This window comes from Physella acuta, unplaced genomic scaffold, assembly GCF_028476545.2.
Source record: "Physella acuta isolate Inbredline_101_S28 unplaced genomic scaffold, ASM2847654v3 ptg000637l, whole genome shotgun sequence".
NCBI lineage: Eukaryota > Metazoa > Mollusca > Gastropoda > Physidae > Physella > Physella acuta.
The window spans coordinates 262260-277437 of NW_026732156.1; the positions used below are offsets into that span (position 1 = coordinate 262260).

The 15178-nt window shown below is 38.3% G+C and overlaps 1 protein-coding gene across 2 annotated transcripts; it reads right to left on the reverse strand.

Moving 5' to 3' along the window:
• Positions 1 to 369: 369 nt before the first annotated feature.
• LOC131948304 (calmodulin) lies at positions 370 to 13092 on the reverse strand. 2 transcript variants are annotated; one of them, XM_059309876.1, is made up of 4 exons: positions 12998 to 13092; positions 11984 to 12132; positions 10776 to 10822; positions 370 to 806 (listed from the first exon to the last, which is right to left on the reverse strand). In XM_059309876.1, exons 1-3 carry the CDS (start codon positions 13057 to 13059, stop codon positions 10788 to 10790), a joined length of 246 nt encoding a protein of 81 aa, XP_059165859.1. In that variant the 5' UTR covers positions 13060 to 13092; the 3' UTR covers positions 370 to 806; positions 10776 to 10787. The 2 variants fall into 2 exon arrangements, with proteins under 2 accessions (XP_059165859.1, XP_059165858.1); XM_059309875.1 differs by lacking the exon at positions 10776 to 10822.
• Between the last annotated feature and the right edge of the window lie 2086 nt (positions 13093 to 15178).

The window sequence follows — 15178 nt, forward strand, 5'->3', positions numbered from 1 at the left end:
GTTGTTGTTTTTTCTACTTTTCAGTAATTCATAATTTGTGAATTCGACAGTACCAACACTGCCACTGAAAATATTTCTTTAAAACACTATAAGTAGCTCGTTAAGGACCATAACCCCCCCCCCCCCCCTCCTCCCTACGTTTAAAATCGTTTCAAACTAAATTATCTGCCCCTAATAGTCGTCACTAAACCCAGCTCTGCTTGTAAACATTTAGAGTGAACACAGCTCACTAAGACCATGTAGGGGTGGGGTGGTAGGGAGCGCGTTTACAGCTTGTTTTCTAACGTCTCCAAGAAGAGAATTATATATATAGATTGTTACTTGGGCGTCTACTCCAGCTTCTTACACAAACAAATTGAACAAGCCTAATTTTCCAGTTGATACATAGATTTCTTTAATTGAAATTATAATATTGCTACACGTTATAGTGTTATATAACAAGTATATTATAAAAAGGAAGACAATGTAATATATACATTATTTTTCTATCAGTGGTTGTAAAATTTTATGTTGTCTTTTGAAGTCATTAGCTATTAGTATTCATGACAAAACCATGCATTATTGATCACTGAGTTATAATTCTGTTTCAGTTGGTGGAGGATTAAAATAAGATACTTTTGTGTTGTTGGTGGAAGTGATGTTAGGTGGAGTGTGGGTCGAACTGCTGCCGCTATCGTGCAAAGGGCTGTCGTTTCGTTTACGTTTATTTAAGGGGACGCCACTGCTGTTGTCTTCACTATCTGTCTTGATTGTTGCAGTTACGGGACTTGGTAAAAGGCATGGCGCCAGAATGAAATCAACGAACTCTGGAGATATAATAATAGAAAAATATCTGTCAGATTGATACTGCTAGCATTAGTGACATATTTAAAAAAAATGTATTTTTTTTGCAATAAAATCACTTACTTTGCACAAATAAAATTTAAATATTAACATAAAACTGTTGCCCTTGTTAAAAAGGAATTTTAACTTTAAAGATATAAAATATTGCGTAATTATCAAAACAGCTTATCAAGATATACTTTGGCTTTAAATGGATGCTTTATAGATATGAAGTTTTTCTAGAATCATATTTATAATGAAACCAGAAGTATAAATAATACTGGGACTTTGTAACATAAATGACGGATAAAATACTGAACACCAAACGAAAAGCCACAGGCGCACACAAAAATTTATTTTAAAAAAAATACCACAAAAAAACAACAACAATGATGTACATACGCAGGAACTATAAACACCAGTAAAAGAGAGAAGAAAAAGAGCTGTAGAAATATGATATAACAATAAACTACGCCATACCATCTTTAAAAAAAAAGGTAAAAGGAAAAAAAAAGGAAAATAAAAGCAAAGGGGAAAAAAAGAAAAAAAAAACAATGTTGGGCAAAAAAAGAAAGGAAAAAAAAAACACTGCTTGGAAAAGTTTAAAAATAAAGTTAAGAACATTTACAAAAAAGATTTAAAAACAAAGTTTAACAAAAAAAAAAAACAAAGTTAAAAAACTATAATAGATTGACGACAGAAGCCTGTGGTTGTATATAACACATTTATTGGGTCTAACTACATCACGATGGTAACACACAGAGAGGACGGGAGGAAGTACCCAAGGGACATCACTCAAGATAACAATATTATAAATATAACTAATACAGAAGAGTGAGTTCCCTTGACCTCACAATTATTTCAATCTATTACATCCCTTTACCCTTAGAACACAATAACACATCTCTCAATAGAACAATTGATAGTATCCTAAAATCACCAATTATATTGTAACATGAACACTATGGTAGATTACATCCTTACAAACAATGCACAATATGCTACAACATAATCAAAATACAAAACAATAATGTCAAAGTCCTTTTGACCTTTAGAATCATAGGTCTAACTTATTTGGGACTTTGATTGTCCTGCTTGACCTTCTCAGTGGCTTCTGATTTGGTGACTCAAGATTCTGACCATCTGGATTCTCTATCTCAGGAGGTCTAGGATTTAAATCATTAACTCCAGAATTTACATTTTCTGACTCTAGACAACTTGATTCACTCATATCAACAGAACTTGGTTGTGGAACAAACTGAGTTGGTGTGAACTGATCAGACTTGGTGGGATTGACAGATTCACACTTATTATCTGCACAAGTTATTTTTAACTTTATAAGACATAGGTCCTGTACATTGAACAATTTGACCTGGTATCCATTTTTCCTTTTTCCCATAATTTCTTAGATACACATTCTCATTAACACCAAATTCTCTTTCAATGAATGTTTGTCATGATTTAATTTTTTAATTGGCATCTGAAAGTATTATGCTATTATTCAGATCCTTAACTGGCATAGATTTCTTTGATTGATCAATTTCCTCAGGTAATCTGATAGTGCTTTTTCGTAACCAAACATACTGTTTAAAAGTAATATCCTGGACAATATCACTTTGCAACTGTGATCCAGTATTTGAAGTGGGTGTATTCAATGGCAAAAATCTTTGCTCTTTTCTTTTGATGTTACCCTTTTAGTTTCTGTAAGTGCTAATGATGTTAGCAAAGTTGTTTGATGATCACATTCCTTCTTACTAATGTATTCTCTTTAAAACATTTGAAATTGCCATATCACCATAATCATTTATCAAGTTACAAGTACCTTGTTTAGGCAACTCTGACTGGTAATGGACTGCATCTTCTCCATCTTTAATATTATCTTCACAAAGGGTTTTTATTTCTTATTTAATATGGCCTTAAGTCATCATTCACAGACTCTTCAGGCCAACCATTCATACAGTACTCATATACTTTTATTAAGCACTCATCTTTTTGTGTTTCTCTCTTAATATCATTCACATTTATATTGGAGTTATCCATGATAGTGAAGAGAACAAATACATCTTCTGGTACATAGCTCAGGCTTTGGTTCTTTAAAGGTAATCTACTAAGACTATCTGCACTATTCTCAGATCCAGGTTTGTATTTCAATTCATAATTGTATGCAGTTAGTGTGATAGCCCATCTTTGAATTCTTGGTGAGACATGCTCAGGTAGGGTTTTGTTTTCTCCAAATAAACCTAGCAATGGTTTATGATCTGTAAAGATGGTGAACTTCCTACCAAACAGAAACTTATGAAATTTCTTAACACCAAAAATGATGCCTAAGCCTTCCCTATCTAACTGAGAATAATTTTTCTCAGCCTGGTTCAAAGATCTACTGGCAAAAGCAATGGGTCTGTCACCCTTCTCATCCATGTGGGACAAGACTGCTCCTACACCATCTGGTGAAGCATCACATGTCAATACAAGTCTTTTCCCTGGGTCATAGTGAGTTAGTAAGGTGTCAGCAGACAAAGCCTCTTTTGCTGTATTAAAAGCAGTATCTTGTTGTTTACCCCAGTGCCAAGTTGCATTTTTCTGTAGCAGCTTGTACAGTGGTGATAATTTACCAGACAGATTTCCTATGAACTTTGCATAGTAATTTATCAAGCCCAAAAAAGCTCTTAGTTGTTGGGTATTTTCAGGTTTGGGTGCTTCTTTAATGGCTTTTGTTTTCTCAGGTTGAGGTCTGATGCCTTGTTTGCTTAATATATAACCAAGAAAACTAATTTCTGTCAGCATGAATTGACATTTATCTTTGTTTATCTTTAAACCTTTTTCACCAACAATTTTCAATACTTTATGTGTGTTTATGTAATAGATTGAAATAATTGTGAGGTCAAGGGAACTCACTCTCTGTATTAGTATTATATTTATATTGTTATCTTGAGTGATGTCCCTTACATGTTGTTATCTATATATAGTGGTCTCTGGCCACTTGCTCTCTCTCTTCCGCTCTCTCTTTGCATGATGGCGTCTGTACATAATAAAGACTGTTAACAACCAACGCGGCTTCTCGTCAGTCATTACAATCCACGTCATTTGGCGACGAAGGATAAACATCCACTAGAAAGAGCACCTACTTACGCAAAAAGAGGTTTGCTAGAGCTTATTAGCTAATTATTTCTAGAATAATGGCGCTGTATGGCCAAATAAAGCAATTTGATTCGAATGATGAAATCATTCAAGATTACCTAGAGAGGTTAAGCTTTTACCTAGAAGCTAACGACGTGACGATAGAAGCCAAAAAGAGAGCTGTTTTGTTAACAGTCATAGGGCCTCAACAATTTAGGCTACTAAAAGACTTATGCGCACCAGCTAGTCTAACTACCAAGAGCTTTAACGAGCTGAGCAAATTGCTAACAGACCACCATGCGCCTACCCCATTAAAGTTTTTATGTAGAGCTAGATTTGACAGTAGGACTCGTCAACCAAACGAGTCAATAACAGAATATGTTGCTGCTTTACGTCATTTAAGTGAATTTTGTGAATTCGGCGATACGCTGTCTGACAGACTATGTGAAAAGTTTGTGACAGGTGTAAACAGCCCTGATATTCAAAGAAAGTTGCTGCTCGAGTCAGATCTAAAATTGGAAAAAGCAATACAACTCGCAACTTCAATCCAGCAGTCATCAGATGCGGTGAGATCTTTAGCACCTTCAGGGATCCATGCAGTAAACAGCAGGTTAGTCAACAAACACCAACCCCATCAGAGCATTCCAATTTATGCTAAACAGCCTGCTCGTTCAAATCCTAGATCTAAATCTAGTAATAATTATCAAAAATGTCATCGATGCAAAGGTCCCCATGCATCTCATCGGTGCAAGTTCAAGTTAGCAACTTGTTATAAGTGCGGTAAGCAAGGTCACATTGCCAAGGCCTGCTTCGCAAAGTCTTCGTCTGTTGCTAAATCTAGCCAGTCAAGACAGTACCGCAACCAAAAGCAGCACTATGTTAACTCTCACCAAGACTACCTAACCCAACCAATGAACCACTCTACCTGTGAAAATTCTCAAACTGATTTGCAGCCGGATTTCAACCTGTTCTCTGTGAAATCAATAAGTCATGCTCCCATCAATGTACTAGTTAATATCAACGGTAAGAGCATCAGCTTCCAACTTGACACTGGAGCATCTCTAACAGTCATAACAAAGAAAGATTTTGACGCTGTCACAGGAGGATCAGTGTCTCTACAGCCGTGTCACAAGTGTCTAACAACATACACTGGTGACAATGTTCCGGTAATAGGAGAGTGTATGGTTCATGTAAGTTATAATGGTCAAAGTGTTAAACTTCCTCTTCTTGTGGTTGAAGGAAATGGACCGCCATTACTAGGTAGGAACTGGTTAAGTGATCTTAAGTTAAATTGGGAGAGTATTTGTTCATTGAAGAATGTAAAAGAATCTAGTCTTACTTCACTAGATAAAGTAATATCTGAAAATAAATGTGTTTTTGGTAATCATGGATTACTAAATGATAGAACAGTGAAGTTAAGCATTAAAGATACAAATCCAAGATACTGCAAAGCTAGAGTTCCACCTTATGCAATGAGGAATAAAATTGAAAATGAGCTAAGTAGATTGGAATCTAATGGCATTATAAAGAAGGTAGACTATTCCGATTGGGCGACACCCATTGTGCCAGTGTTAAAGAAGGATGGTTCTATAAGAATTTGTGGAGATTATAAAACTACACTGAATAAGCAAATAGAGCTAAATAGGTACCCTATACCTAACATTGAGGAAATTTCTTTGAATTTGGCAGGAGGAGACAAATTCACTGAATTAGACTTTAGTCATGCTTACACTCAACTAGAACTGCATCCAGATTCAAAAGTCTATACGACAATAAACACACATAAAGGACTCTACCAATATGAAAGACTATGTTTTGGCATATCATCTAGCCCTGGAATTTTCCAAGCTGTCATGGACAGTATTTTTAAGGACATTCCAAATGTTTGTGTGTACTTTGACAATGTGTACATAACTGGTAAGAATGACACTGAACATCTTAAAACACTTGATAAAGTATTGAAAATTGTTGGTGAAAAAGGTTTAAAGATAAACAAAGATAAATGTCAATTCATGCTGACAGAAATTAGTTTTCTTGGATATATATTAAGCAAACAAGGCATCAGACCTCAACCTGAGAAAACAAAAGTCATTAAAGAAGCACCCAAACCTGAAAATACCCAACAACTAAGAGCTTTTTTGGGCTTGATAAATTACTATGCAAAGTTCATAGGGAATCTGTCTGGTAAACTATCACCACTGTACAAGCTGCTACAGAAAAATGCAACTTGGCACTGGGGTAAACAACAAGAAGCTGCTTTTAATACAGCAAAAGAGGCTTTGTCTGCTGGCACCTTACTAACTCACTATGACCCAGGGAAAAGACTTGTATTGACATGTGATGCTTCACCAGATGGTGTAGGAGCAGTCTTGTCCCACATGGATGAGAAGGGTGACAGACCCATTGCTTTTGCCAGTAGATCTTTGAACCAGGCTGAGAAAAATTATTCTCAGTTAGATAGGGAAGGCTTAGGCATCATTTTTGGTGTTAAGAAATTTCATAAGTTTCTGTTTGGTAGGAATTTCACCATCTTTACAGATCATAAACCATTGCTAGGTTTATTTGGAGAAAACAAAACCCTACCTGAGCATGCCTCACCAAGAATTCAAAGATGGGCTATCACACTAACTGCATACAATTATGAATTGAAATACAAACCTGGATCTGAGAATAGTGCAGATAGTCTTAGTAGATTACCTTTAAAAAACCAAAGCCTGAGCTATGTACCAGAAGATGTATTTGTTCTCTTCACTATCATGGATAACTCCTATATAAATGTGAATAATATTAAGAGAGAAACACAAAAAGATGAGTGCTTAATAAAAGTATATGAGTACTGTAAGAATGGTTGGCCTAAAGAGTCAGTGAATGATGACTTAAAGCCATATTAAATAAGAAATTAAAACCCTTTGTGAAGATAATATAAAAGATGGAGAAGATGCAGTCCATTATCAGTCAGAGTTGCCTAAACAAAGTATTTGTAACTTAATAAATGATTATGGTGATATGGCAATTTCAAATGCTTTAAGTAAGAAGGAATGTGATCATAAAACAACTTTGCTAACATCATTAGCACTTACAGAAAATAAAAGGGTAACATCAAAAGAAAAAAAAAAGATTTTTGCCATTTAATACACCCACTTCAAATACTGGATCACAGTTGCAAAGTGATATTGTCCAGGATATTACTTTAAACAGTATTTTTGGTTACCAGGAAAGCACTATCAGATTACCTGAGAAAATTGATCAATCAAAGAAATCTATGCCAGTTAAGGATCTGAATAATAGCATAATACTTTCAGATGCCAATTAAAAAAATTAAATCATGACAAACATTCATTGAAAGAGAATTTGGTGTTAATGAGAATGTGTATCTAAGAAATTATGGGAGAAAGGAAAAATGGATACCAGGTCAAATTGTTCAATGTACAGGACCTATGTCTTATAAAGTTAAAAATAACTTGTGCAGATAATAAGTGTGAATCTGTCAATCCCACCAAGTCTGATCAGTTCACACCAACTCAGTTTGTTCCACAACCAGGTTCTGTTGATATGAGTGAACCAAGTTGTCTAGAGTCAGAAAATGTAAATTCTGGAGTTAATGATTTAAATCCTAGACCTCCTGAGATAGAGAATCCAGATGGTCAGAATCTTGAGTCACCAAATCAGAAGCCACTGAGAAGGTCAAGCAGGACAATCAAAGTCCCAAATAAGTTAGACCTATGATTCTAAAGGTCAAAAGGACTTTGACATTATTGTTTTGTATTTTGATTATGTTGTAGCATATTGTGCATTGTTTGTAAGGATGTAATCTACCATAGTGTTCATGTTACAATGTAATTGGTGATTTTAGGATACTATCAATTGTTCTATTGAGAGATGTGTTATTGTGTTCTAAGGGTAAAGGGATGTAATAGATTGAAATAATTGTGAGGTCAAGGGAACTCACTCTCTGTATTAGTATTATATTTATATTGTTATCTTGAGTGATGTCCCTTACATGTTGTTATATATATATAGTGGTCTCTGGCCACTTCTCCCTCTCTCTTTGCATGATGGCGTCTGTACATAATAAAGACTGTTAACAACCAACGCGGCTTCTCGTCAGTCATTACAATCCACGTCAGTTTATTGTCGTATAGACTTTTGAATCTGGATGCAGTTCTAGTTGAGTGTAAGCATGACTAAAGTCTAATTCAGTGAATTTGTCTCCTCCTGCCAAATTCAAAGAAATTTCCTCAATGTTAGGTATAGGGTACCTATTTAGCTCTATTTGCTTATTCAGTGTAGTTTTATAATCTCCACAAATTCTTATAGAACCATCCTTCTTTAACACTGGCACAATGGGTGTCGCCCAATCGGAATAGTCTACCTTCTTTATAATGCCATTAGATTCCAATCTACTTAGCTCATTTTCAATTTTATTCCTCATTGCATAAGGTGGAACTCTAGCTTTGCAGTATCTTGGATTTGTATCTTTAATGCTTAACTTCACTGTTCTATCATTTAGTAATCCAGAGTTACCAAAAACACATTTATTTTCAGATATTACTTTATCTAGTGAAGTAAGACTAGATTCTTTTACATTCTTCAATGAACAAATACTCTCCCAATTTAACTTAAGATCACTTAACCAGTTCCTACCTAGTAATGGCGGTCCATTTCCTTCAACCACAAGAAGAGGAAGTTTAACACTTTGACCATTATAACTTACATGAACCATACACTCTCCTATTACCGGAACATTGTCACCAGTGTATGTTGTTAGACACTTGTGACACGGCTGTAGAGGCACTGATCCTCCTGTGACAGCGTCAAACTCTTTCTTTGTTATGACTGTTAGAGATGCTCCAGTGTCAAGTTGGAAGCTGATGCTCTTACCGTTGATATTAACTTGTACATTGATGGGAGCATGACTCATTGATTTCACAGAGAACAGGCTGAAATCCGGCTGCGAATCAGTTTGAGAATTTTCACAGGTAGAGTGGTTCATTGGTTGGGTTAGGTAGTCTTGGTGAGAGTTAACATAGTGCTGCTTTTGGTTGCGGTACTGTCTTGACTGGCTAGATTTAGCAACAGACGAAGACTTTGCAAAGCAGGCCTTGGCAATGTGACCTTGCTTACCGCACTTATAACAAGTTGCAGACTTGAACTTGCACCGATGAGATGCATGGGGACCTTTGCATCGATGACATTTTTGATAATTATTACTAGATTTAGATCTAGGATTTGAACGAGCAGGCTGTTTAGCATAAGTTGGAATGCTCTGATGGGGTTGATGTTTATTGACTAACCTGCTGTTTACTGCATGGATCCCTGAAGGCGTTAGAGATTTCGCCGCATCTGATGACTGCTGGATTGAAGTTGCAAGTTGTATTGCTTTTTCTAATTTTAGATCTGACTCGAGCAGCAACTTTCTTTGAATATCAGGGCTGTTTACACCTGTCACAAACTTTTCACATAATCTGTCAGACAGCGTGTCTCCGAATTCACAAAATCTACTTAAATGACGTAAAGCAGCAACATATTCTGATATTGACTCGTTTGGTTGACGAGTCCTACTGTCAAATCTAGCTCGACATAGAAACTTTGATGGTACAGGCGCATGGTGGTCTGTTAGCAATTTGCTCAGCTCGTTAAAGCTCTTGGTAGTTAGACTAGCTGGTGCGCATAAGTCTTTTAGTAGCCTAAATTGTTGAGGCCCTATGACTGTTAACAAAACAGCTCTCTTTTTGGCTTCTATCGTCACGTCGTTAGCTTCTAGGTAAAAGCTTAACCTCTCTAGGTAATCTTGAATGATTTCATCATTCGCATCAAATTGTTTTATTTGGCCATACAGCGCCATAATTCTAGAAATAATTAGCTAATAAGCTCTAGCAAACCTCTTTTTTGCGTAAGTAGGTGCTCTTTCTAGTAGATGTTTATCCTTCGTCGCCAGTTATAATAGATTGACGACAGAAGCCTGTGGTTGTATATAACACATTTATTGGGTCTAACTACATCACGATGGTAACACACAGAGAGGACGGGAGGAAGTACCCAAGGGACATCACTCAAGATAACAATATTATAAATATAACTAATACAGAAGAGTGAGTTCCCTTGACCTCACAATTATTTCAATCTATTACAAAAACAAACAGAACAAAACGGTTACACAAAATCTACAAAGAGTTAATAAAGCTAAAAACGTTTCCAGTCAACTCACAATTAAAATGCATGTCATGTTAAGGAGCTCTAATTAGCTGCAGAAGATTGTTAACCCACTATCAGAATAAGGGACACAACGAGTGTGGAATTAGTCTATACACCATAGCCAATAAAAGCGGAAGCACAACGCAAATAAAATATGAACAAACTAAATTTCTTAGCAGTTTAGGTGATGTGTCCTGTAATGTTAATAATTTTTAAAATGTGACGTTTTGTGAAGCAAATAAACAGCACATGAAGTGTTAATTTGTGCTCATCAAATCAAAAAATTAAAATTAAAAATTGTATTTAAAGACCAGAAATTGTAAATGGCAGTTATTTATGTTTCGAATAAAGGCTTTCATAGAATGAGGGCTGAGGTAACATGCTTAGATACTGATTCTTCAAGCACACGTAAAGCAAGCAACAAATCAAATATTAACGATTGAGGAAGTTTGTTTTTTAAAAGAGCATTAAAACCTTAACATACTGCACTAACCCCAACACTAGATCTAACCTCGTCACTAAGAATAATCCAGACCATATCCACAACGATATTCTACAATTTCTATACATCCAAATCTTAATTAATCAAGTTAGGTATTTTAATCTAAGTTGCATGATTGTACGGAAGTCCTCTTACTCACTTTATGTCATTTCTAGATACAAGGAGCTATGATGAATTTCACGAACTCTGTTGAGGAAAAAAGTATGGAAAACCAAATTGCTACTTAAATTAATCCGACATAAAAAAAAAAATCAACGACACGATATATTATGTTATTAAAAACTAGCAATTAAACTCTAAAACAAACTGCTCTAAACCACTACCCAACCCACTTTAAGACGGTACAGGACTGCTAAAATAAAGTGGTTGGTCCACACAAAGTCCACTTATACAGTACATACAGAAGTATAAATGAATACAAGACATTCATTTTTAACAGGTTGATTTTATGTTTTAACACGTCTACAGTTAGAAAGGAAAACTGTTTGTGAATAGTTCTTTAATTACGTAATTACGATAAAATACTTATTGAAATAGTATAAAAATATCATTTGTTTTAGTATGTGTTTTAATACAACCGACCACATATGATAGCCAATCAAATGCGTGGGACAACGCAAATTCAAACACAGCAAATGGCAAGCAATAATTTGGTACTTTTCCGTTTGAGTTACAAGGGTACCGCTGATATTCTTCACCCCCGCCCCTCATAACTTAAGCCTAAGGGGCTCGTCTATAAATGACGTCACGCTCGTAGGGGGGAGGGGGGGGGGGTCCGTAATTTTGTGACGGTGTGTGATGAAATGGAGGGGGGGGGGGGGGTTCAGATGGTGCGACGTCACTCTTTTGCATAATAAAAAAGCAATGTTAGAAAGCGACTTTTTGCCGTTATTTCGCGTTTTAGTAAACTGCTTTAATAATTGTAATAGGAATTGATTAAAACACTCTATATCGACAGAGTTCAGACAAGATTTCGGAAAAAATATCGTATTTTAAGAAAAATTCAATTGCAATTTTGAGGGGGGGGGGGGGTTGTAGGCTGAGGTGTGACGTTATTTTAGGGGGGTGGGTCTGGCTTTTTGTGACGATGTGTGACGGATGGGGAGGGGGAGGTATAAATCGTCAAAAAAGCGTGACGTCAGTTATGGATGCCCCCCCCCCCCCAAACTAAAATAGTAATTCTAGAAAGATTCAATCACACTTTAATTTAGACACCTCTAATGCCAGCTCATGGCCATCATGGTCCCACAAAACGGAAAAGTACACACAACACTCAAATAGCTACATACACACAAGCCCAACTCATAAAATTAATAAAAATTAACCAATTCTGACGTCATAACCCACCTTCATAGTCGATCTTGCCGTCATTGTTGACGTCAGCGACCCGGATCATAGCCCCCGCCTCTTCCTCAGTCAGGGGCTCGCCGAGTGATTTCAACATGGCGATCAACTCATTGGGGTCGATGAATTTATCGTTGTTTTTATCTATTATCCTAAAACATCGGCAGATAAATGATGCTAATATTCGCCATAAATCAATGTATTATAAACGTAAGATTAGAATAATTATTTTGTCCTATAATAATTATTTTGTCGTTTATATAAGCAGATATCAAATTCTTATAAACAGATGATTAGAGTGATTAATTTTGTCTTTTTTAGGCAAATATTAAATTATTATAAACATAAGATTAGAGCAGTGTTTCTTCCAGACTTCTTTCTCCGGGGGGGGGGGGCACTTGATATTTTCGGGTTGGCGGTCAACATTTTTCGGGGGGGGGGGCGGACACTAATAGAAGTGTATGTTTACTAAATAAATTCCATCTCTTCGGGGGGGGGGGGAGATGCCTGGAAGAAACTCTGGATTAGAGTAACTAATTGTTTTTGAATAGGCAAATATCAAATTATTATAAACATAAGATTAAAGTGATTAATTTTGTCTTTTTTATAGGAAAATATCATATTAATTATTATCATAGTTACTAATTTTGTAATATCAAATTACTGTAAATATAAACATAGGTTGAAAGTGATCGATTTGAACCAGTGGATACGAAAAGCAGCCAAATATGAGATTATATTATGTTTATTATTTTAAAATTTCCTCTTTCAATTAGGGTATTCATGTTATCAATTTTTGCTCGTTGAATACATCTATCAGACGTGATTAAACGGTACGCTCAGCTAATAAATCAAAACTTTGTTTCTCACCGTATGACTAAATTTTCCATGGGGTGGGGGGCACTGATAAAAGTGTATATTTTTCTATATAACTTCTATTACGTTCGGGGTGAGAGGACGATAGACGTGATCCCCCACCCACCCCAAGAGATGCCTGAAAGAAACACCGAGACTGACCTAAATGCCCTCATCATTTCCTGTTTCCTCTCGTCATAGCTCAGCTTCTTCATCTTCGTCATGTATAACCGGAAGTCTTGGAATTCGATTACTCCATTTCCTGAAAGACGCAACAGGAAGATTCGTCATCTATGTATCGTCCACCGGGGTCTACACAGTATTCGATTTTTACTAGAATAGACCTGACATGCCCGCCTCCCAGCCGCGAGTTTGCCAAGATGTAATATAATATGGCGTCATAGTCTAATAGACCATTGAACGATTGCGCGTTGGAAATCCAAACACAGAGCCTGGGCCCTAAGCGAGTCAGATGTTGCCCATGTATCAGCCCCCATCTCTCCCTACAGCTGATGGCAGTGGCGTAGCCAGGATCGTCTCAAGGGGGGGGGGGGGGGTTCCAATTTTTACCCGGGGACAAACTTTAGGATTTGCACCCCCTCCCCCCCCTCAAACTTTCGATTTGCACCCCCCCTCATACTTTATATATATATATATATATATATATATATATATATATATATATATATATATATATATATATATATATATATATATATATATATATATATATATACCGAGGAGTCTATGGGGGGGGGGTTTATGACCCCCTAACCCCCCCCCCCCCTGCCTACGCCACTGGCTGATGGTTCCAAAGGACAGGGCGTTACCTGTACAGTTTGGAATCAGCAGTGTCGCAGGAGGTGCCGAAAGGTAGCCAGAGGATGTAATAGTTACCTGGCGTAATTTAGAGAGAGTAAAGGCTGCAGGGCAAGGCACTAATTGTGCAAACATTTCATATGTCAAGGTCACATAAAATCGTTACTTCGGACTTTTGGGTATCAGTCTAAAGATTATCCAACTACGTCACAGCCAAATCTAACAACATCCAACATGTTATCCAGCTCGTCAAGAAACATGGATACATGAACCAATGAGTCACTCAACAAGCCATCCAACATAGCCATCCAACAACTCACCCAACAACCCACCCAACATTACAACCCACCCAACAAACATATCACACAACAACCCACCCATCTAACAACCCATCCAACATACCATCCGACAACCCACCAACCATACAACGCACCAACCCACCCAACCATACAACCCACTACCTAACAACCCACCCACCAACCCACCCACCCAACAACCCACCCATCCACCAACCCACCCATCCACCAACCCACCAACCCAACCCAGCCATCAACCAACCCACCCATCCAACAACCCACCCACCCAACAACCCACCCATCCACCAACCAACCCAACAACCCACCCATCCACCAAACCACCCACCCAACAACCCACCCATCCACCAACCCAGCCAACAACCCACCCATCCACCAACCCACCCACCCAACAACCCACCCATCCACCAACCCATCCACCAACCCACCCAGCAACCCACCCATCCACCAACCCACCCACCCAACAACCCACCCATCCACCAACCCACCCACCCAACAACCCACCCATCCACCAACCCACCACCCAACAACCCACCCATCCACCAACCCACCCATCCACCAACCCACCAACCCAACCCAGCCATCAACCAACCCTACCATCCAACAACCCACCCACCCAACAACCCACCCATCCACCAACCAACCCAACAACCCACCCATCCACCAACCCACCCACCCAACAACCCACCCATCCACCAACCCAGCCAACAACCCACCCATCCACCAACCCACCCACCCAACAACCCACCCATCCACCAACCCATCCACCAACCCACCCAACAACCCACCCACCCATCCACCAACCCACCCACCCAACAACCCACCCATCCACCAACCCACCCACCCAACAACCCACCCATCCACCAACCCACCCACCCAACAACCCACCCATCCACCAACCCACCCACCCAACAACCCACCCATCCACCAACCCACCCACCCAACAACCCACCCATCCACCAACCAACCCAACAACCCACCCATCCACCAACCCACCCACCCAACAACCCACCCATCCACCAACCCACCCACCCAACAACCCACCCATCCACCAACCCACCCACCCAACAACCCACCCATCCACCAACCCACCCACCCAACAACCCACCCATCCACCAACCCCACCCACCCAACAACCCACCCATCCACCAACCAACCCAACAACCCACCCACCCACCAACCCACCCACCCAACAACCCACCCATCCCAC